The 23,220-nt window shown below is 35.5% G+C and overlaps 2 protein-coding genes across 4 annotated transcripts; one reads left to right on the forward strand and one right to left on the reverse strand.

Moving 5' to 3' along the window:
- The first annotated feature begins 5,513 nt into the window (after nt 1–5,513).
- Nucleotides 5,514–16,924, forward strand: LOC108972774. Of its 2 annotated transcripts, none has more exons than XM_018939553.1 (6): nt 5,514–6,339; nt 12,987–13,289; nt 13,346–13,595; nt 13,687–13,855; nt 13,917–14,060; nt 14,135–16,924. In XM_018939553.1, exons 1-6 carry the CDS (start codon nt 6,306–6,308, stop codon nt 14,789–14,791), a joined length of 1,557 nt encoding a protein of 518 aa, XP_018795098.1. In that variant the 5' UTR covers nt 5,514–6,305; the 3' UTR covers nt 14,792–16,924. The 2 variants fall into 2 exon arrangements, with proteins under 2 accessions (XP_018795098.1, XP_018795097.1); XM_018939552.1 differs by having other exon boundaries at nt 5,515–6,354.
- A 1,980-nt stretch (nt 16,925–18,904) lies between these two features.
- On the reverse strand, nt 18,905–22,779 carry LOC108972754 (protein hook). Of its 2 annotated transcripts, XM_018939520.1 has the most exons (12): nt 22,623–22,779; nt 22,465–22,530; nt 21,987–22,411; nt 21,348–21,632; nt 21,034–21,285; nt 20,787–20,976; nt 20,591–20,712; nt 20,415–20,533; nt 19,782–19,834; nt 19,537–19,713; nt 19,381–19,483; nt 18,905–19,308 (listed from the first exon to the last, which is right to left on the reverse strand). In XM_018939520.1, exons 1-12 carry the CDS (start codon nt 22,699–22,701, stop codon nt 19,176–19,178), a joined length of 2,004 nt encoding a protein of 667 aa, XP_018795065.1. In that variant the 5' UTR covers nt 22,702–22,779; the 3' UTR covers nt 18,905–19,175. The 2 variants fall into 2 exon arrangements, with proteins under 2 accessions (XP_018795065.1, XP_018795066.1); XM_018939521.1 differs by lacking the exons at nt 18,905–19,308; nt 19,381–19,483 and having other exon boundaries at nt 19,561–19,713; nt 19,777–19,834.
- Between the last annotated feature and the right edge of the window lie 441 nt (nt 22,780–23,220).

Below are 23,220 nucleotides of genomic sequence, written 5' to 3' on the forward strand. Positions count from 1 at the left end.
CGGTCTATTAAGAACTTATGTATATTGAAAAACCGATTTCTTATTGAATAGTCTAAAATACCTTCGTGTAAAGTCAAACGATGGATTGAAGAACCTGAAAATCGGTCAAAATTTGGTGTAACGGTACTAATAATACGAAGTCAACAATTATGAAATGGTCGTTACCACAGGTCAAAACAATTAATGATGACTTTTCCTTGACATATTAATTGTTGTTTGATCGCGGATAGAATTAAAATACGCATTATTTGTAAAGTTGGCGTGATTATGATCCAATTAATTTAGTGACCAAATGATGATACATCCATTATATAGGTATGTCGGATATAAAAAGATAAGATAATTAAATTAAGTGAGCACATTGTAATGTAAGCTAATGTAATGCCAAATTGGGGCAAACAGTTTACAAGGTTGTATAATAATATATTTATTTTTTAGAAAAAATTTTTTAGTATGCACACATTTCAACCCTTACAAATGAATAGACTATATAATATTTGGTTGTACCTGAAATTATATTGCTCTTGTTTATTTCTATACCTCAATCGGAAATTGAACCCTTGACCCATCGATGAGTAATGGTACACTCTTCGCTATGTATTCTATACACATAGTAGAGAATATAACAAATATTCATTCGGTATTAACCACTGTACACATTTTCTACAGCCATAACACGCATTCCTTCTTCCACTCTTCTGATCAGCAAAGCAGCCAGGCAACCAACCATTCATTTGACAGACTATCAGTTCGTCCGTTTCTCGTACCAAACGAATTAGGCGCCCAACCACCCTCAGTTCACGCGCCCAGTAAAACTCGAACACACGCTTCTACACACGCTTCTACACATGCATAACGTGCATGCAATTCATTCAATTGCCTCGCCGACATTTTCCGTCACGCGGCAATGTTGCCTTATGGCTTGAGTGTCGGCAGCCAGCAGTCGACAGTCGACACAACATTAGCATTGAAGTGCGCCAGCAGTTCGCCMACGTGTGCAAATGAACGCACACTCAAACTCATTCATTACAAAGCACAAGCACACAAACCTCATAAAAGCACGTTGCTGGCAAACAACAAACGAGCGCCAACAGACCAACACACGCACGCACACAAACWGAGCAACTAACACCCACTTGTCCATCAAACATACACATTTACTCGCACATTTATACAATGTATGTTTGTATGTATCCACGCTCATATAACCGAAACGCCACGCACAGACGTCAGCTACACAAATTTCACATTTTTTTTCACACTCTATTCTTCACCCTTCGTCGCATACCGGACTCCGACCGCACTTCCTTTGATTTAGTCATTTTTCTCTCTGGCACTCTGGCAGCATTTGGTGCACTCAATGCCCCGGCCGTTGCGGCAATATGTAGCTCCCCACGTTTTTCCAGTGGGGATCTTTTATTCGATTTTGTAGGTTTATTTTATTTTATTTTTTCTTTCTGGCCATGCCATGCCGTGCCGCATATTTCTACAGTCGCCGCCAACCCCACCGTCGCATAACTTTCTTTCTGCCCTTACAAATGTTTCCAACTTTTTTGTTGTTTGCTTTTATTTTTTGCTGATATGTTCTTATTTTTTGCCTTTTTTGTTGGTTGGCACTTTTTTACTCTTCATACAAAGCAAAACCTTTTTTCTCTATTTTACATGCACAAGTAATGGTGCTACAATTCAAACAAGAGTCTGTTCACTTTGTTTCAAAATTCCCAAAACTGTAAACAATTTAGCTTAGCCATCACAAACGGCATGGGCTCTCTGTTAATTTTGTAAATATTTCTCAAAATAGGAGTTTATAGAAACAAATGGTGCTTTTAAAATCTGCGGTTTTCAATGAGGCAAAACTTTTTCGGAGTTGGTCTCTTTGACAGCTGATTTATAATTAGATAGGTTTGCCATTTTATAATGAACACACTTACCCCGGAAAAACGTTTGCCATTCGTGTAAATTTATTACCAAAATATTGGTTCGGTTTGCAAGACGCAATGCGCGGCGTCCAATATTCGGTCGACATAATCGCTCAGCAGAGTCGCTAATTCCAGAAACCATGGATCAGTTTAACACCACCTTTACCCTAGTATGTAACCAAAAACACCATATAGTGCGTACAACAATTGCAGCATCGCTCATCCATTTAATTAATGATTTTGCTGAAGATCTTTGTTTGCGGGGTTAAAAAATCCAACTCCAGCATGAATTGAAGCCAATCATCAAGCGCGTCGCATGGTCAATTAATGATCCTAAAACGGCATGGCCACCGTTAATAAACAAAATTGTCGCATTTAGAATGATGATAATCTACAAGCCGCTAGAACCTCAAAAAGTCACAGTTTGGTCCAGAAATATTTCTTCAAAAATGAAGCCGGTTATAATGTTACAGTCAATGGAGGAATTTAATGTCGACGTTAGCGATGTTTTGTGGAGTAATTTGAAATCGCTTGTCTACGCATATAAGCCGGAGAAAAGAATATTCGGCGCGCTTTTGCTGAAAAAAGTGGCCGAAAATCTTAACGTTCGGCTGGAATTTATTATTAATTTGAGCAGTGAAAACTCTATATAACAAGAAACTCGATATAACCAGACATCTCTTTGTAAAGAAATAAACGATACCGCGTGTAGCGCGCAACTCTTGGCTGCAGCCCAGTGCTAAACTTTTGCTTTATTTGTTGCGGTACTTTGGTTGTTATCGTAGCGTGTGCCTCGATGCCTGACATTGCGGCACATGGCTCATGGTAAATGGTAGTCAAGTTGAGTTGAGACGAGTCGTTTGCTAAAGCTTAACATCATAGTCGCGATCGGCGGTCGGCGGTCGGTGGCCTGTATATTCGGCGGTTGTTGCTTACCTACTTTCTGGCTACGTGCACAGTTGGTTGAATGGTTAGATGGCTGCATGCTTGGATGGTTTGGATGGCAGTCTAGTGAGCTGTTGGCTGTTGGCTGCTGTTTTCACTGACTTTTGTTTTTGTTGTTGTCGTTGTCGTAGTCGCTGCTGCTGTTATATTGTTGTTGTTTTTATTGTTGGCATTATTGCTGGTGGCGGTTATGGGGATGGTGTTATGTTTGCTGTTTTCATCCCAGAACGCCACTTTCAGATGTGAAGTCGTTCAAGTCGGTAAATTGAAGGCGGAACAAGAAGGAGCGCAACGACGGAAAGAGGTTAACACCGGGGAGGCCAAAGTGCGCGCGGGTTCTAAATTATACGCTATGATTGTGGCAAGGGATGTACAATTTGTGTGTGCGCACGCCAATGCCTTTAGTTATGTTTGCTTGTGTGTGATCTGTGAAGCTCTGGTGTCTGCGTTTATGTGCATTGTAAGCTCGACTAAGCAGCACTTGGCAGGCAAGCAGTCAGCTTGCGCATCCGTTTGCCGTTTTTGCTGTTAGATTGCATGCATGTGCCTATGCTTGTGTTGCCCCGCTGCTATGTTTGCCACTTGGTTGAACGTGGGTAGTGCTTATGGATGCGGGTGGTCGGGCCGCAGACGAGCAAGTTGATGGCGGATTGTTGAGGTACTTGGCTCGTGCGACACCGTCTGTGTACTCGACTCTACGGATATCCAAACATACATATGGATGAGGGTTTGTGTGTGAATTGCTGTGCAAGTTTGTGTGCACGTTTATTTGACTTGTGCGGAATAATGTATGTGTTCAATGCGGACGGCGTGTCGGCTGGCCTCTGTAGTATCTCTCTACCAATAAATATGTATATGTGTGTGTTTGCGGTATAGGTCGTAACCACTGGCAGTGTGCGCCAGTTACTCACAATTTTCACCGACCCGTCTTTTCATGTCACACCCGGCATTTGGTCGACCGTCGGCCGTCGGCCGTCGACTCAACAGTAGCGATGATGGCAAGCAGCCTGGTCTTTTTGGGATGCACGAGTATTGGCGCGCACGTCATACATCATGGGGCGGCATACGCAAGCAAGGGTAGTTTAACAAGACTTTATGGAAAGCACATACATATATATGCATATGGGTTGAGTTGGCAGACTGGTGGAACGATGAGACAGTGAGTCGGTCAGTTGAATGGGTTTTCTCGGCTACGTTTTGATATGCTTCGGTTTGGTTTGGTCAGGTTGGTCCGTTGATTTCTTTCGGTTTGGGACGGCTTGTCGTTATAGGTATGTATGTACATGTTATACGGTTGGTTGGGTAGTAGGCGCGACGTTAGCGACTAAAAGCGAAGAAGCGTCAGACGTTGAAGGGAAAGCAGAGGAATGCATTTGAGTACACACGCCAAGGGAATTCCACCCTGACACCAAGAGCTCAACAAGCAGCGGCGGCAAATAACGTAAACGGCAATTTCAGTTTCGAAGGTGTCGGAGGCGGGGAAACAGAAAAGCGTAGACGCAGACGAAACTTCAGCAGCAATTGTAAAAGCTACCAAACCATAATGTGTGCATGGCACTGTGTTAGACAGTGTGGATCGCAGATCCGCAATGTTTGTGTTTTTTTCTCTAAACGTCGTTCTGCGTTGTTATAAATTTGAACGGTTGTATGTATGTACAAACACATATGGGACTAGGTGGGCTGTAGCTGTCTCTTATACACATCTAGATGTGTATAAGAGACAGGTGTTAGACAGTGTGGATCGCAGATCCGCAATGTTTGTGTTTTTTTCTCTAAACGTCGTTCTGCGTTGTTATAAATTTGAACGGTTGTATGTATGTACAAACACATATGGGACTAGGTGGGCTGTAGTGTAAGCGCTTGACGAGCCACACGACATCTCTGGAGCCCAGCAGTCGACGCACATTGTATTATTTGTCTTTAAAGTCAGTTGATATATGTATGTATGCCAAGTGATGCTGTTTGTGAGCGCGTTGGGCTAGTTTGGCAAACATTGTGCGAAATGATGCGTTTCTATCACGATCTACATTATAAAATTCTAAACTATTAATGCGACTAAGTGTTTTAAAGATTAATATAATGAATGGCATTGAGTATATCGCTTTAAACTAATGCATTTGTCAATTGGCATTGCTTGTGTTTTGCTGACGAATCGGAGACATACATCAAACTACTGTACGTAGCTAATCTTTGTAGTCATATTGCACTTTTAGTGCCAGACGTTGTACATCACATACGTCATCGTCATCCTCTTCACCGTGTTGGCGGTGCTCTCGTTTTGCTGAACAACGCCGATGTTGGTGTCAAGTCGTAAGTCGATGGCATAGTCGTTGCGTCGTCGTGGTTTTGCACGGGCTTTAAGTCCCAACGGTTGCCGCCCAAACGCCCCAGTGGCACAGCCGCGTGCACACAACTTGCCACAACCAGTCAACCAAGGAACCAACCAACAAACTGGCGAATGTTGCCATTACTTGGCGTTGGCGCATGTTGCTACTGCTACTGGCATTGCTCGCGCCATTCTTATATTCTTTGTTGTTATTGTTGTTGTTGTGTTTGCTATTATTGTTGTTGTAGTTATACTCGTTTCTGTTGTTTTGCTGGTGGTTAGCTGACTCCAATCTGCCGCGCTCAGCTCAGCTCAACTCAACTGAACTGAACTGAACTCGAGTCGACTCGGTATGCGACATGCGGCATAGCATGCCACTGTTGTGATTCGCTTCGACACACATGCATACACATTCATATATGTATATGTTCACATGAAAATTTGTATGTTGGTATGTAGCGCATGGTCGTCGCAGTCGTCGGCGCGGCCAGGATATTTAGAAAAGCACCAAGGATAATGATTCAGTTTTGATTTAAATTCTGTTAGTTCGTCGTGCGACGTCTTGGCGTGTGGACGCTTCGATACGTTTTCGTTTCGCTTCGTTCAAATTTGCTTATTTTTCGTGGTTAACATCGTTTAGCGAAACATTCCATTTGAACGCATTGTGCTTAAAGCAATTTAACACATCCACGTTATCGTCGGCACCGTCGCTGACACAGTGCTAGTGTGACTACAGACGTAATTGCCGTTTGTGTCTGGCCTCAATGTGGGGTATGGTGCAGTTGTGCGTGTGGTAGTATTTAATTGTAGCCTACAAGTTTGTTTAAAACACACGAGTCAGCGCGCTTTCAATTTCGTTGTGTTTAACTTGCGACGGTTGTTCGCCTACAATGCATACGCACTTGTAGAGTACTCGGATTGTGACATTGCTATTTCCGCACAAACTTAAGACGGCAAAGACAAAGTGACGTCTTTGATAGCCACTTGCCTTGTTTGCTAATGGACTAAGTGGATTCTTAACAGTGTGGTGATCATGTGTACCGTGGACGCATCTGCAACATTTCGTTTCTTTGTTTAGTTACGGATACGCGGGGCTTTTCGGCAAACATGACAATATGACAGCAAAACGCGACAAGGATTATGCTAAAAGTAAAACCTCAACTGGTAATAAGAGTTTAATAATTTATGTGATTATGATTTTCTAAGCACAAAATTGCAGTGATTGATAACAGATCATGGATTATAATTGGTTTGTTGCACTCGTTAAAATTATGGCTTAAGATCTCGAAACTGTAAAGATACATTTTCACATATTTCTGTGTTCTAACTATGTGTGTTACATTCTTRCATTGAATATAATATCCGGTTAGACCACACTTTATACCCTGAACAGGATATATTAAGTTGGTTACGAAGTTTGTAACACCCAGAAGAAAACTTCGGAAAGCCTAGAAAAAATATGTAAATGACCAGCATGAAGAACACAGTCAATTTAGCCATGTCCGTCTAATTGTASATATATACATACATATGTGAACAAGTGCCTCACTTTTTGAGATATCGATCTGAAAATCACAACCTTCTTCTCAAGAAGCTGCTCATTTGTTTAAACCGCCAATATCGGATCACTATAGCTACCATCAATCAAATTCCAGTCTTTGCATTAAAAACCTTTTTTTTTTTTGACGAGATATCTTCACGAAATTGACAAGGATGTTCAAAGCGAAGAAGAATTTGCTTATATATATACTACTATAGCATTCAGTCGTACAAACCGATCAAAATCAAGATAAAGATCTTTGTATACCTTTTTACGCCATAAGATGTGCACCTGCGAATGCATTTTAGCTTCGGAGCTGCTGTTTTTTTTTTTTTTTGGCTGTACCACTCAAACCGATTCAAGCTGATCACCAACTCCTTTCAATATGTACAATGTAAATGAGTTTGCTTGGCGTCGGTATGACAAAAATGCATACTTACATCGTTGATGGTATGAAAGCTTCGACCAAGTTATTCCATATGATGATGATATGAAAACTTGTAACATACTAGGTCGGATTGTGGTCATAAATATGCTAATATTATTATTGGGGTGTATTTTTCAATTTAATTTATTTCTTGAATAAATAATTTAAGAATTTGTCCAAAATTTATAAACCTTTAGACTGTGATATTCGTATAATATACACTTCATTAAAGACAACATTTAACATATTTATTTAAAACTCTACGAAAATAGGTAGAGATTATGAGGACACCAGGTGTTCCTTAAAACGACGATTTTTGGGGATTCTAAGAAAAATTGCTCCTAAACGAAAAATTTTCTACAAGACAATAACTACGGTTCAAATATCAAAATTCGACAAAATATGCAAATTTTAAAAATGTAGTTTAGAGAAAAACACGATTACAGATAAACAAATCTAGCTGATTGAACTAATTCAGAAGGCTGGTAGACAAAAACTTGCATGTTATTTTTAAAAATATAGCTTGTCGAAATACGAAAACTTCGGTATTGATTTAGCAATCAATGTGACTCAATACTTTTGTTATTTTACATATAATATCCACCACGTGAGTATGATTTGTCCTTCAACATTCCTAAAAAACAAAAAAAGAATTAACTCACAATCAAACGCACAATTAAACATGCAAAGATCTTAAAATCATCGAATTTAAAACAAGAATGTTGAAATCCTACTTTGGAAGGATTTATTTTCTATGATTTGTGGCAAAAAGTTTAAGCGGCAATTTTTGAAGCACGGGAAACAATAAAACTATATATTATATCCTTTCAAAAAAAGATTTATTTCTTAACAGGATTAGTAATTTTTGAAGATGGTTTGAATTTCCCTGATTGCTGGAAAATTAATCTTCAAATACGTTTCTGATCACCATCCATATATGTACATACATATTTAGGGGTTTCACATAGTCTCGTAAAGTTGTAAGTTATAATGATCCGAAAACATAGCGTTCAGAGTTGTATTTGCCTAAACTTATTTTAGTATGCAATCCAACAACAAATTTGTTTAACTRGTATAAAAATGTATGATTTTACGATGCTTTATGACAAGTTGGTGAGTACCCCAATTGTGTTAATAATGGAATATCAGTATCTTATGTTCTGAAAATGATACCTAGTAATTTCGAGTTATSTTACTTTTTGTAGAGTGCCTTACTCAGAAAATTACGTTAATTTATGTAGTATTTGTAAATCATAAACCAAAAAATTTCAGATCAATCCATTTATTTGGTATCAAAAAATATCACTTGTAGACAAATAATTTGTGACATGAAAATTCTTAGGTGTTTCTAATGCGGATTGATACTCTAAAGTGAAATCTGAAAACAGAATTTTTCAATCACCCACAGATATTCTGTAACTTGCGGCGTTAGATTTTACAATACATCATAATACAGCCGTGTGAGAGACTGTCACTCCAGGACAAAAAAAACGTTACCAGTGAAGCTCTAGTTGATCCCAAGAAGGTATTACTACCATCTTTATATATTAAATTGGATTAAATGAAGAATTTTGTCAAGACAATGAACAGAACTGAAAGAACAAAAATTTCCAAGAGTCAATGAAGCAAAAATTAAGGAGGGCATATTTGTGAGCCCGCAAATAACAGAACTAATGAAAGACATACCATTTGAGGAAATGTGCAATGAAACTGAAATACGAGCCCGGACAGCTTTTAGAAATGTTTTTAAATATTTTATTCGAAATATGAATGCTGACAATTACAAAGATCTTCTAACTGAAGTACTTACTTTCTATAAAAGAAAAGGGTTGTAACATGTTCCTTGAAATTCACTTTCTGGACTCSCATCCGAGTTTTTTATATAACAATAATTTATCTATCGATGAGTTTTTAAACAAAAATCCTCATAGCAAAAACACTAAAGGTGATCTGAAAAAAGAAATCTGTTGCAATGTTTATATAATAAACTGTTCTGTTCACGTCACAAAAACAAGTGGGTTTTTGTTTACCAGTGTAATTAATAGAATTAAAAAAGTTAGAACATATTCTCAAATGGATATGCCAATTATATTTCTTTATTTGTTTTGCTCAATTATCATTCAGAATTTAAGATGTGTTTCGGAAATAATGGTGTTCCAAAATCGTATCTTATCGAATGACCATTCTAACAGTCATGGAAAATTTTTTAGTTTAAATCACCAAGGGGGAGCGGTAGTTATCTTAATTGGAAAAAATGCGATCGAAAATTTAAAACATATAAATATATATTGGTCCAATCGAATAATTCTAATGTTGTAAAGATGAATAAAAGTGTTCAAGATCTTTTATAATTGTCAATGTCAAGTTTATGCAAAATTTTTAATTTTGGAATTTACCGTCAAGTCGCTTCCGTTTAAGAAGACTTGTCACTAAACTGATTGAGTAGTATATAAATGGTTAAATTTTCCAATAAAATTTACTAACCTTTCTTAACCGCTACGGCAATAATAAGTGTATTTGTTTATTTGAACTTTTTCAAATAATTGTGGATATTATGAGAAAGATTGGAAAAATGTCAACACTTACAAAAATACATGGTATACAATCTCTATCTTTATTAAATCTCATCTCATTTAGTGTAGTTCGTAATAACTTAGTGGTCTTTGATTCTTTATAATATAGAATCTGAAGATTTGATCTCAAGATATCGATTTTCAAAACGAGGCGTCCATTCTTCTTTTGGGGTGTTGGTATCATAATTTTAAACCAGTAAGGAAGGGCTATATTTGGAGGTAATCGATTTCATACCCCTGTAACTTGCCAGGACCAAAATGAGGGAAATACCTTAGGGTGTAAAGCGTCAACCAGAGGATCGGATCCAACATATATAACATACATACATATATGAACATATTCATTTTCACTTCAAGAAGCTTCAGAACTGCCGATATCGGACCACTATATCATATAACTGCCATACAAACTGAACGCTCGGAATAAAGTTCTTGTATGGAAAACTTACACAGTTCACAATGTATTTTCACAAAAGGTGACACAGGTTATTTTCTAAATCAACAATGTAATCTCCGAAGAAATTTAGTTTAGATCGGTTAACTATAGCATATAGCTGCCATACAAGCCGAACAATCGGAATCAAGTTCTTGTATGGAAAACTTTTACATTTGACAAGATATATTCACGAAATTTAGTATAGATTGTTTTCTAAGGCAACAATGTAATCTCCGAAGAAATTATTCAGATCGGTTAACTATAGCATATAGCTTCCATACACCTGTGAAGGGTATTTAGCTTCGGTGTAACCGAAGTTAACGTTTTTCTTATTTTCTCTGAATTTCAATTATAAATCTCACACATTGGACGATATTTTCTGTCAAAAGTCAACTATAGGTACTGGGGTTCGCATATTCGGTACCCAGGGAATTGACAGCTGTGGTTTAATTCGGAAATTTTTTGGTCATACGGTGGCTTACTTCAAAGCACAATTCGTACAAGGTTCTATTTGGTTATATTAATTTTTTCTTGATTTGTAAATTTCGCCGATTTTCATAGGAATGACGTAAGAATGTTAAGGTATTGTCATGCATCCAGACAGCGGTGCCACGTCCAGTTTCCAATTTTGGCACCGGCTCTTATAAAGATGTCTAATACCATTTCTCTGGTTAAAATTAATGTCTCTGCAGTTTTTGGTTATTGATTTGTCGTACTTTTAATAGTTATTAACAGTACCGTTATATGGGAGTGAGCGAGATTATGGTCTGATTTCATTATTTTTTACACAGTATCGACAAGAGTTCTTATAAAACTTATCTTAGTGAAAGTTGGTTATTTTTGCTTGAACTATTTGAGAGATTTGTAACTTAAACTTATTCGAAGGAGTGGCCACCACCACTTTTTCAAAATATTTATCTCTCAGGTACTACAGCGATCCTCTGTGCCAAATTACAGTTCATTATCTTAATTACGTGATTATTTATGGCACTTTATTGGTTTGACTTTAATGGCGTTTTGTGGGCATGGCAGTAATCCGATTACGCCCATCTACGAACTCGTCCATACTTTTTTAAATAAAGGAATATATATACCAAGCTTCGTTACGATATTTCAATTTTTACTGAAGTTACAGCTTGCAAGGACGGATAGACAGGTAGGCAGTCACTCGGATTTCAACTCGTCTCATCATTATGATCAATTATATATACATATATTGTGACAAAAAAGTACCCGGAAATTGTAAATAAAAGACAAAAAATATTTAATTATTCAATATTTATTTGTCACCATCTAAGTAGTCCCCACCATATGTAATACAGTTATGACAACGATTGTTGACTCGTTTGCACGTCAAACTCTCATCGRAAATTCTGATGGTCTCCATGAATGTGGGTCATACAATCAAGCAAGTCCAAAGAGACCTGTTTACGGTACTCCGTAAAAAAATTCAGCTATTTCAGGACGAGTCGAGCAAGAACAAGTTTGACTGTCTTTGAAGGCTTTGTAACACTCGTAGACATGTGTTCGCAACGATTCCGCACACGATATTTGGTTAGAAATACAAAATTTAAGACAAATTCTTTGTTCTATATTTTTAATCATTTCAAAAGTCGCAACGCACCAATGAGATGTAATTCAATTACAATTGCCGGATGCTTTTTTGTCAGAATGTGTATAACCCGATCGATCGATCGATTCGTTTTAGGTGATAAACACAACCAATGTTGCAAGAGTATAAAAATGTTGAGCCTATAATATTAGAGGCTGCTTCTTTTTAATTTCGGGTAACTAAAACCGAAAATGATTCTAAAAATTTCGCACCACTTAAGATTTTTTGTGTTGTAGYCAAAGGGTGTATGGGTTAAACCACCACCATTTATTGAACTTACAACTCAAGTCAAAGGAAACGTCGGTATACCTATACAATATAATACATATGTATATCTAAAAGATCAGCTGAATGACGATCTGAGTCGATGTCGATGTGAGTCTGTCCGTCTGTCTGTCTGTATATATACGAGCTAGTTCTTCAGTTTCTGAGATATCGATCGAAATTTGCATACGTTCTTTTACCCAAGAAGCTGCTTATTTATTGGAATCGTCGATATGGGACCACTATAGGCTATTGCTCCCATATAGTCTTTTGTATATGCAAAGATGAGACCAAAGTTAACGTTTTTTCTTATTTTTAATTTTGATTACTGCGCACAGTGTAACGGTTGCAAATATACTGTTGTCAAAAACAGTTCTAAATTTTAAGTCATATAAGCTCTACCACACATTCTTTTAGAAGCCAAGAAATATGACATATGATGACGTCTGGTTCAACATGCTTGCTCTGGTTTACATGCTTGAATACTAAATTAACTTTCAATGCAAGTTAGTTTATTTATTGGTTTTGAGCAGAGATCGTGAATATGCAGCAGCATAAAGCAGGACTATTAGTTTTTATTACATATGATTATACGCATATTTCTCGTTTCTGAGAATAATTAGAGAATATATAAGTATATATGTATATGTATATATACATTTTCTTCCATCTCTTCATGATATCGCATATAARGGATACAGTGTAACCTTACTACTAGATAGAATAGATAGATTTTATAACGTTCGAACATCGATTTGTCTATTATTCTCGCCGAGAATTTATCTCTTTATTTCGAAGGAAGAGGTTTAATAAATTTACTCAATAAAACGTTCTCCGTCTAATAATAATTCCATATTTCATCTTTATTGCGTATAAGAATTGTGTAGCATTTTTTATAAAAATTTAAATAACACTACTTTTAATTTTTTACTTTTAATTTTCAGGAACAGGATTTTCTGCGTCAGCATCTACAGGAGCAGTAAAATCAATAGGTCTAGTCACATCATCACAAAATGTAACATCATCTCAGGACATTACGAAACGAACAAACAAGCCACTTATGGAAAAGCGACGACGTGCACGTATCAATCAAAGTTTGGCCATACTAAAGGCTCTGATTTTGGAATCGACAAAGAATCAGTCAAAAACCACAGATGGACAAACCAAACACACAAAATTGGAAAAAGCTGATATACTCGAATTAACAGTGAGACACTTTCAACGGCATCGAAATCTCGATGACACAAGTAAAACAAAATGCTTTTATTTTATATTTTTATTTTTAAATTGTATACCTTTGTAGCCATTAATAAATACAGAGCCGGATATACGGACTGCGCTAGAGAGGTTGCACGTTACTTGGCCACGCCCGAACCTCCACCTTTGGGAAATATTCCTTCGCTGTCGGAACCGGGATCAAAAGCACGGCTTTTACGRCATTTGGACCAATGTATTGCTGAAATTGACATTGAGATATGCCCTCACTCCACAGCGACATATGCCGACAGTCCATCCAGCAGTTGTTACGATATCAACACTGCGCCAAAGAAACCGTAAGTTTAACATTCTTTTATAACATTTATCTTATTAAGACGATTTGTAATGTCTCCTAAAACTGCCGTATTAAAGCATTACTTTTTTCAGTCAACCGGACGATAACTCGTTGGACTATAGCAGCCAAGACTCAAACCCATTAGATTTCAGTAAAGCCGCCTCGAATGTTTTAACAAGCAAAGGAAATTTTGTTAGTCCTACTGGGACGCCAGTAGCACATTCTACAAATTCACCCTGTTCGGAGCGCCTAGGTTCACAAGTAATTCTATGCGATATTTTTAAGGTCTCATGAAAAACTTTCGAATTAATTTTCTGCACAGGATGAGAACAATAATCCCGATGGTCCTCAGGTTAGTGCAGGATCAAGTAGAAGTGATGCAAGTATGCGGCCAATGATTTCTGCTGGCGATATACCGAATGTAATCGATATCAATGCTGTGCAGAACTTTGAAGAACGCAGTAAAGTGAGAAAGCGTCTAATAAATTATCCGATCCATAAACCTTAATAAATAAAATAYCTATACCTTTATTTACATAGCTGTGTTCAAATGTTTTGGACACATACAAACATCTTAAAGTAAACGACCCAACAGGGATCCTTGTACTTCCTCCACACTATGTTCAATTAGCAGCAGCCTTGGGTCTAAATACCCATCCTGTCATGGATGCAATTACCACTCGCACAGACTTCGAACGGCTGATCGAAATGAATCACGTGCCTCCATTGTCAGCTCAAATTGCCGGCAAACTTAGCACATATGGATCTCTACCCGGTGCTTTAGAGGCGGCACATGCCGCTGCTGCCTATGCAGCCACTACCATGGCTGCAAAAGAAAATGGTATGCCGGCTGCTAGTACAGCATCGCCAGTGATTAGTAACATCAATATGGAACGTCCTGCCTCTGTGCTCTCGAATGCAACTTCTGTTGCTTCAACGTCTGTAAGCTCTATGACATCAACCGATTCGCAGAAGACTGCCACACAACAGCAACATCAGCTAGCCCGCTTAGACGCTAGTTCAATAACGACAGTAGAAGCAGCACAACTGAACATGGTTAGCAATCCTCTTTCGGCAAATATTGCAGCTGCAGCAGCAGCAGCCGCTCAACACCAGTTGCATCTACTGCGGCCCAATGAAGCTCTAGCACGGCAAGAGCAACAGCCGCAGGATGAAAATATGTGGAGGCCATGGTGAGCAGTGCAAATATGAAGGTTACTTCAAATGCAAAATTCAAAGCTTCAAGCGCGTGACATTGTAAATACCAAAGATTTCTTATATATACACCTTCATATGTTTAAAGTTAGGGATATGTGTAAATTATAAACAAATACTTTTTCTGTAATAATTTAAAGACGTTTTGAACAGTTCTGATATATTATTAATTGCATATATTGTTACATTCTTGTCACATAAGTTAATCAGCGTTGTACATTACATGAAAATCGTAAAGCAGCATCTTCCCCAGGAACTCGTTTGGATAATTTTATGTTCTTTTTATAAATTTTCAAAATTATGACATAAATTAAATTATTAAACAGCTCGAAAGGTTAAAGATTAGTATGCAAAAAACACAATTAGTTCGAGTGAAAATCACATCACTAATTATTTTCTTGCTGAGAAATTTTAATATGCCCCGTGTCCCTTTGATTGTTTCCTTGGCTGTATGCCAGGTAGCGCCGCCTTGTTGGGACAAATGGTCGTCCACTTGACCTCCAATTCAGGCATGAAAAATCATAATCATGGCGTTCACTCCAGTCTTCTCCGATACTCTGCTTTACAGCATCGATATTTTTCGGTGCTCATTTGGCGGAGTCTCCGAGGCTGAACGTTATCCAGTCTGTTCATAATGAAGCAACAGAAAAATGACAAACTCTGAAAAAGATATTGCCTCATTGAAAACCACACATCTAAAAGGGAAACACCAGTTACCTAATATAAAAATTTCCGGTTGTCTTTATACCGTATGCATCGATCTATTAGTAAGATAACTTAGCAAAAGTACGTGAAGATATATAGGTAAAATCATGTAAAATATTCAACAAATTACACCAGCTGCAATATATTAGTATATTGATTTCTATTATTTCAGCAGACTTAATGCCAACTATGTATGTCTGTCAGTATGCGAGTTATCTTCATAAAATTGCAAGAGAACATATTCCATATATACTCCTATGTGATATTTCAATGATATGAAATGGATATGTTTTCTTAAACAGAATGTGGATTAGTCCTTCATCGACATAGACCGTGGTTGAAGACCCTTATTCCCAATAGATTGACTCCTCTGGACTTCTTAAAATTATGTCGAAAGCGATCAAATACAAAAAATTATGTAGTTCCACTTTTCTTGCATTTTTTTCGCACAGTAATCTCTGAGTCACAGGTAATGTGAACGGAAACTCGTACTGGACCTAAAAGCTTTATTTAATCTGATGCCATCATTTCGCTCGAATCAAGTTAACTGATTAATTTCGTCTGCTAGCAAGATCAGATAATCTATGATAACTGGCAATGCAACAGAATTCTACTTTACAGAGCAAAAATAATATCTATTTGTGAGTTGATAGAAATTTGTATAAAAAATGCTTTTATGTATACTATATTTCGAGTTATGTAATTTCTTAGGTCCGATTTGGTAAATGGGTATAATTTGTGAATTGTAGCTGCAATCTTTTGTGACCCACTGTAGACTATGTTTAGAATTAAAAATAAAAAAACATAAATATATATAAATTGTATGTACATATGGGTATTAATTAAATTATAGATGTGTTATATTATTGTATATGATTAATTATTATGAATAGAAATTTTTTGTTAAAAATCACCAAAGAATACGTTATCTGCATTTATAGTTACATGTATGTACATATGAACATGTATTGGCGTAATTTATAATTATTATCAATCTAACTGTAAATGACTGTTGCTTTATGTTAAATATTTATTTTCAAAAAACTTGCTAATCATATATGTATGAATATACTATATGTACATATGTACAGAATAATTCAAATCACTTGCTGTTTTTTTATTAATTTTAAGTTTAGCTATACATTATATTTGTGTAGTATTGATATCTGAAAGATAAAGATACTTAAAAAATTTACAAATATGTTATCAACAAGCTAGACTATATAGATTCGTATTTACATATAAAAGTACCAGTGCCAAAGAGACTAGTACATAAAATAGATATAGTCATACAAAAACATAAACACAACTTTATTTCCGGCATACTAGCATAAACATATGTGTATAAGATATAAAATTGAATGTATGTAATATAAATAAAATAATCATATTTGTCCAAAAAATTATAAACAAAATTGTTGCAATCATATTGTTGAAAAGCTGCTTCTAAAAAGGATAAACATGAAAATTGGAAGTTAACATTGTCTTTGTGAAAAGAAATCAGAAGTTTTTAGACGGGTAGCTTGTATGATGAACGGGTTTTACTTTTTTTGGCATCTTTATGAAAAATTGTGTATTAAAAATTAGATTATTAATTATTCTATTTTAATTTTTGATTATATGCTTGGGAATATTTTTTTATTTTTTATTTTATTTTTCAATCTGGTAATTGTAATTAAATAATATATTTTTAATTCGGTTTTCGAGATTAAATATTTTTTCAAACACGTATTTGGGATTACATTTTTCATCCGGTTTTCGGATTAAAAATTAGTTTTAAGTAAGATCTTAGGGATTACAAGATTAAAATATTAATTCAAAGGTTTAAATACTTAATCTTTTGTGGAAAAGCCGGTGTATTAAAATGTCAAATTCGAAAGCCAGACAAAAACGGAAAAAATATATAAATTATCTAAAAATCGTAAAGAAGATATTCGCCATTGAAAATTTCCCAATAAGAACTTTCTATGTATATATGTAAAGCTAGTACGCTGCCGATAAATTAAGGAGAAATCAAAAACAAATATTTGTAGAATCAAGTACTCATCATCGTGTAAAAATCAAAACAGTCTTAGGTAAGTAAATAAATAAATCATAGAAACTTCTGTGTATACTGCCTATCCGTTTTAGTAACGCATGTGTTTTCGGGAATTATGAAGTTTCAGCTTTAGTTTCACCCGAGACGAATTCAGACTTATTCAAACTAAATTCGCCTCAGCCGTTGCAACTAATTATTGTGAAAAATGTCTTCAGAGAAGCAAGAGAAAAACTTATCATGCGGAATAAGCTCCATTGTGATCAATGTTAGCAGTAAAATAAACAATGTTCAGTGGAAGGAAAATAAGTTATCAGTGTTATATAACAGGACGTGCAGCAACCCAAGACAACGCTTGGTTTATTACTCCCAACACTTAATTTGAGGTAAGGATTTGTGAACGTACTTTTCGTTTCTTTATGCTCGTTATCAACTTTTGCGTAAAATGTAGAAATTTGCAATTTGAATTTTAGATACTATATTTAACAGGATCAGATTCAAGCAAGTGATCGCACTCCTTGGGGCTAAATATCGTAAAATCCGTTGTTGTTGGTGATTAAATCGTAGCGGAATTGGCCATGTACCTCTGTCTATTTCTATGTACACAAACTAGCTTCTCGGTTTCGAAGATACCGATATACAATTTTGCACACACGTTCTTTTTTAACCGCCGATATCTGACAACTATAGCATTTAGCTGTCATACAGACTGACCGGGACAAAATCATTCACTTGTTTGGGAAACACGGTATAATCTCTTTCGAAGTGGCTTATAGACCATATATAGCTCATAGCTGCCATCAAAAATCACCGATTAAAACCAAATTCTTGTGTGGAACACTTTTTTATTTACGACGGGTACAACCGAAGTTTACTTTTTTTCTTGTTCCAATAAGTATTTATTATTAACTGCCTTATGGTGACGTACCCTTTGCTGCAAATTATGCAACAAAATGATCAATTTTAAATAAAAAATAAAACGCCCTTCCGTTATGCACTAGCAGAAAGTCTGAAGCACAGCACGGAAAGATGTGAAAATTTGGTCATCTATTCGTTTATTCCTGCAGAACGTCCTAACGGAAGTCTTTTGCAAAGTCACTGTCGTTTTAGCAATTAAATCCGATTAAATAACTTTCAACTTTGTAAAATAAAGATCAAATTTGAAAAAATTTATTTCGGCAGATACGATTCTACTCGAAAAGGCAGTTATCTATAAAAAAAAAACACAAATATAAATGAATAACGAAAATATAGTTAATATGTTTATATATTTTTAATATTTGTGGATGTATAATAAAATGAATACACTCAATATCATTGAAATGATGAATTAATTAAATATGTTCATGAAGGTAACAGTGTACAGATAAGATCTACTCAAAGAATTAAAAGAAATATTTTAATTATTTCTTATTTGCAAAACTTAAGTTTGCTTTGTATAAAACTTTTTTTATAAATAAATACATTAATGCATGTCAAATATAATTATGCAAAAATAGGTACGCAAAATATGCGCTCATTTTGAWTATGACATTAAATAATCACTACTAACTATTCAAATGATTTAATGCATATATATGGGGTTACAATTCCTATCTAGAAATAAAATAAATTTATAAAGGATTTTTATTTGTTCTTGAATGTCGTTAGTGATTTTCGGGGCGCAGATTGGCGTTGACGCGCTAAAAATGTCTGCCCCTGTCCCATTAATAAAGCCAGTTTAGCATCAATTGCATCACGTTGTGCATTTACGCCCAATCTGTAATATAAAACATCAAAACACAGGTTAACAACCCCTTTAAAAATAAAACAAGTGTGTATATCGAAAGACCTGTAGAAAGCCGTTGTCATTAATTGCTCCTCCAACGTACTCATTCCTGCTTTTGGTTCTTCTTCAGAATCCTGCGACCGCTCAAGCAGATTTACATCGATAACTGTAAAAAATAAATTTTTTTTCATTAAGTTCATCAGCTCGAAATTAGCATACCATTGGCAAGTCTTGGATCAAGACTTTTTATTACTTCCTTTGCTTTATCCACACATTTTCTGTATTTCGCATCACAAGCCAAAAGATCTTGTTCACGAGTGGTGAGTGTATTTTCCAATTGTGTTATCTTATTTTGCAAGGAAACATTTTGAGAAACTGATTCCTCCAATTGTAAAGCTGAAAAATAGGATTTTTAATTGTTAAAAACAAAAATATTTCACGCAAAGTGATATATTTTACTTTACTTTTTTGTTCATTTAGTTCCATTAGTTGCTTAATCTGCTTGCCAAATTCAAACCTGATATAAATAAGTACAAGAAAAAACATTAACTTCGGTTGCTTCGAAACTCTCACAAATAAAAAAGTTTCCTGCAATAAGTTCATTTACATCGTTCAGTTTTATGAAACTATATCCTATAGTGGATCAATCTCAAACATTTGTTCGGAGATTGTAGGATTTCTTTGGACAATAATCTGGCCTAAATTTCGAGAAGATATCTCGACAAATAAAAAAGTTCTTCATACAACGAGCGGATAATTATATTATATTGATCAAAACAATTTGTTCGTAGATCGTAGCCCTGCTTTTAACAAAAATATTATCAATGCCGACAAATGAGCAGCTTCTTAAAGAGAATATGTTGAGTGTAGAATTTGAGTTCGATATCTCGAAATCTGTAGGACTAGTTTGCGTATATACAGAGAGACCGACGGACTTGGATAAATGAACTCGTTAAGCTAATTATTTATATAAATGCAAATTGAAAATTTTCCAAAGTTTCCTTCTGTATATTGCTAACTTAATTACCCTTTCCAAGATATAAATATATAAAGAACACATGGCCTAGCATATTTGTGAGGATAGAGACAGAACTTACTCTTTGAGATTTGGATCTCCACTCTGTGAAGCATGCGACAGTGATAGTATCCGTTCATTGGCCAACTTCAATTGTTCGCGTAAATTATCATTGCGCTTATTTGCATCATGCAAAAGTTGCTATATAAAAGAGGTTTTCATTGCTGAATGGTTGGAATACTACGTGTATTTTCTTACCGTTAATGCCGTTTGGCCGCCTTGACCTTCACGCAAAGCTTTATTTTCTAATTCCAAACGGTGTACCTTTTCTACAACTGCGGTAGGTTGTAGTTCTTTAGACATTGTGTTTCCATTCAGGCCTTGAATAAATGTGTGATTAAAAAAATTATGAAATATAATTTATAACGGAGTTTTAAAATGTACTTTTACTTACTTCCAGAACTTGTCGAAAGTTGCCCACATTTTAGTTCGTCTAAAGCTTCTCGAAGATTATCCCGCTCTTTAAGTAAACTTTCTTTGGCACGTTGCAATGCACAAATATTGCTTTCAAGATTTTTATTATCAAACTCTAATTTAACATTTTTGCTCATTTCTCCATCAAGTTGTGTATGCAGGTCTTGAATCTATTTTTACTTATACATATATGTATATACTAAGAATTAATGTTGTATATAGCAAACCTTATTTTTGAAAAGTTCCACTTGTCCCTTAAGTGTTGCAGATTTTTTAGCATCTTCTTCGAATTGCACTATTTGCTGTACATAGTCAGCACTTCTTTCTTCTAAAATTTTAATACTCTTTTTTAAATCGTTATACTCTTCCAAACGTTTTTTGTAAGTGTCTAACTGTATTTCACATTCTTTTAATTTATCATTTGATTCTCTCAATACGTCAACTTCATCTTTCAGTTGCATTAATTCCGAAGTACTTTTCTAAATATAAAAATATAGAAAAAAATAATAATTTTGTTCCCAATTTCAATAGTATTACTTACGGTTAGTTCATCGATTCGCTGTTGCATGGTTTGCATTTCTTTTTCCTGCTGTTGAACTTTTAATTTTAAATCTTCTCTGGTGGCATCTGACTGTAAGAGTTCTTCTTTCATACGGTCGAGTTGTCGCCTAAGTTCGGAATAGCGCACAGATCCCGCTTGCACAGGGCCGATAGAAACTCCATCATCCCCAATTTCAGGTTTTGAAGACTGTAGATGTTGAATTTCAAGCTGGAGTTTTGCAAGCTCTTGCTGCATGTTCGATTTTTCTTCTATCAGCAATAGATTCTAAAAGTTAAATTTTGTGTTAAAATTTTGCTCAAATTTTGCTCATTTTCTATACATATATTCTGATTGTTTCTACTGAACAAGTCGGTTTTGTAACGAAATAACTAAATTATATAAATTCACTTATATCTTACAAACCTCAATATAAAATTTAAAAAAATCAATATATGTAATATACTATATTTTACGCTTATGCTGAATAACAAATCGAAGAAAATTAGTATAAATCATTTTCGAATTTGAAAGTAATCCACGGGGTTATTTTAACATCGAAAATAACGTTTTCGTTTTATTTGCAAGGCGAGGAGGAAGTTCTTTAGTTAATTATTAATAATAAGAACATATTTAAAATACCTTTTTTTCTGCTTCGAAACATTTTTGAGCCAATGCGTCTCTTTCTTCCTGTAAAATTTTATTATCAAAATTTGTTATGCTTTGCGACGTGCGCGATGGGAAATCTCCCTGCCATGTCGACTCCAAATCTTGTAAAGCACGCATTATATTAGCTTGCAATGATTCTTCCAAACACATAATTTGTCGAATATAATCTTGTCCTGCGCCGCAGTTAACAGCACATCCAAGGATAAGTTGTAGCAGACGCTCTAATTCACCAGCATCACATTTTTCAGCAATACGCTGGGCATCGGGTCGTGCAAAGTCCGCAAGCGAGTAACTTAATACGTCACTATAATAATCATATACTCCTTCAACAACCTTTTTTAAATTACTCATCTTTAAACGCCAATTGATGCCCGAATTAATTTTTGACAACCACGAATCTAAAATATCAATCAATATAATATTGTACATTTTAATTTTAAAAATTACAGACCAGTGAAGACATCTGGAGCAAATTGATTTAATGCCTGCGCGAGGGCTACTCCATCTGATAGTTCCTCTAAAAATATAGTTTAAAAAGTGTATATGTATGTTTAAATCATCTGTGTTTAGAAATTGACACTACTTTCTATTTAGTATTACTAGTCTCACCTAAATTTGAATGCGGAGCTGTTAAATTGAGGGTTTTAAACCATTCAATTAAACTTTGACACATATCACCCTTTTCCATTATATTTTCTTTACTAACTTTTACAAAACAAATTGCAACAATAAAACAAAGAATTTTTCCTGTAAAACAGCTGCAAGACTATCGATAGAATCAACATCACCAATATATAATATCAGCCGAAAAATCGATAATAAATTCAACAATTTCTGAGACGGTTCGAAACTTGAATACGAAACTATTATCGATACTAACTTTAKGGTTTGAAACTTGACTACGCAATATATTTTCTACTAACTTGGCTAGCTGACACACGTGTTTCTTTTTTCATTCCGATCGTTCGGAGTATTTCCATTCTTTATAAACGCAGAACAAATTTTGTTGAGACCCAACAAACGCGGTATACTATCAACGCCCTTAGCCCGACGCTGCTTAATTTCGGTGATCGGACGAGAACCGATGTATTCARCKTGGTATGGTCGTTGGCATATTAATTTCCTTCAATTTACTACTTGAGTACCCCATGTATCACATAGAGAAAGTGTGCTTTCAAAGGCAGGCAACCGAAGTTGGAACTACAAC

This window comes from Bactrocera latifrons, unplaced genomic scaffold, assembly GCF_001853355.1.
Source record: "Bactrocera latifrons isolate USDA-ARS-PBARC rearing strain unplaced genomic scaffold, ASM185335v1 scaffold_420, whole genome shotgun sequence".
In the NCBI taxonomy this organism is placed as follows: domain Eukaryota; kingdom Metazoa; phylum Arthropoda; class Insecta; order Diptera; family Tephritidae; genus Bactrocera; species Bactrocera latifrons.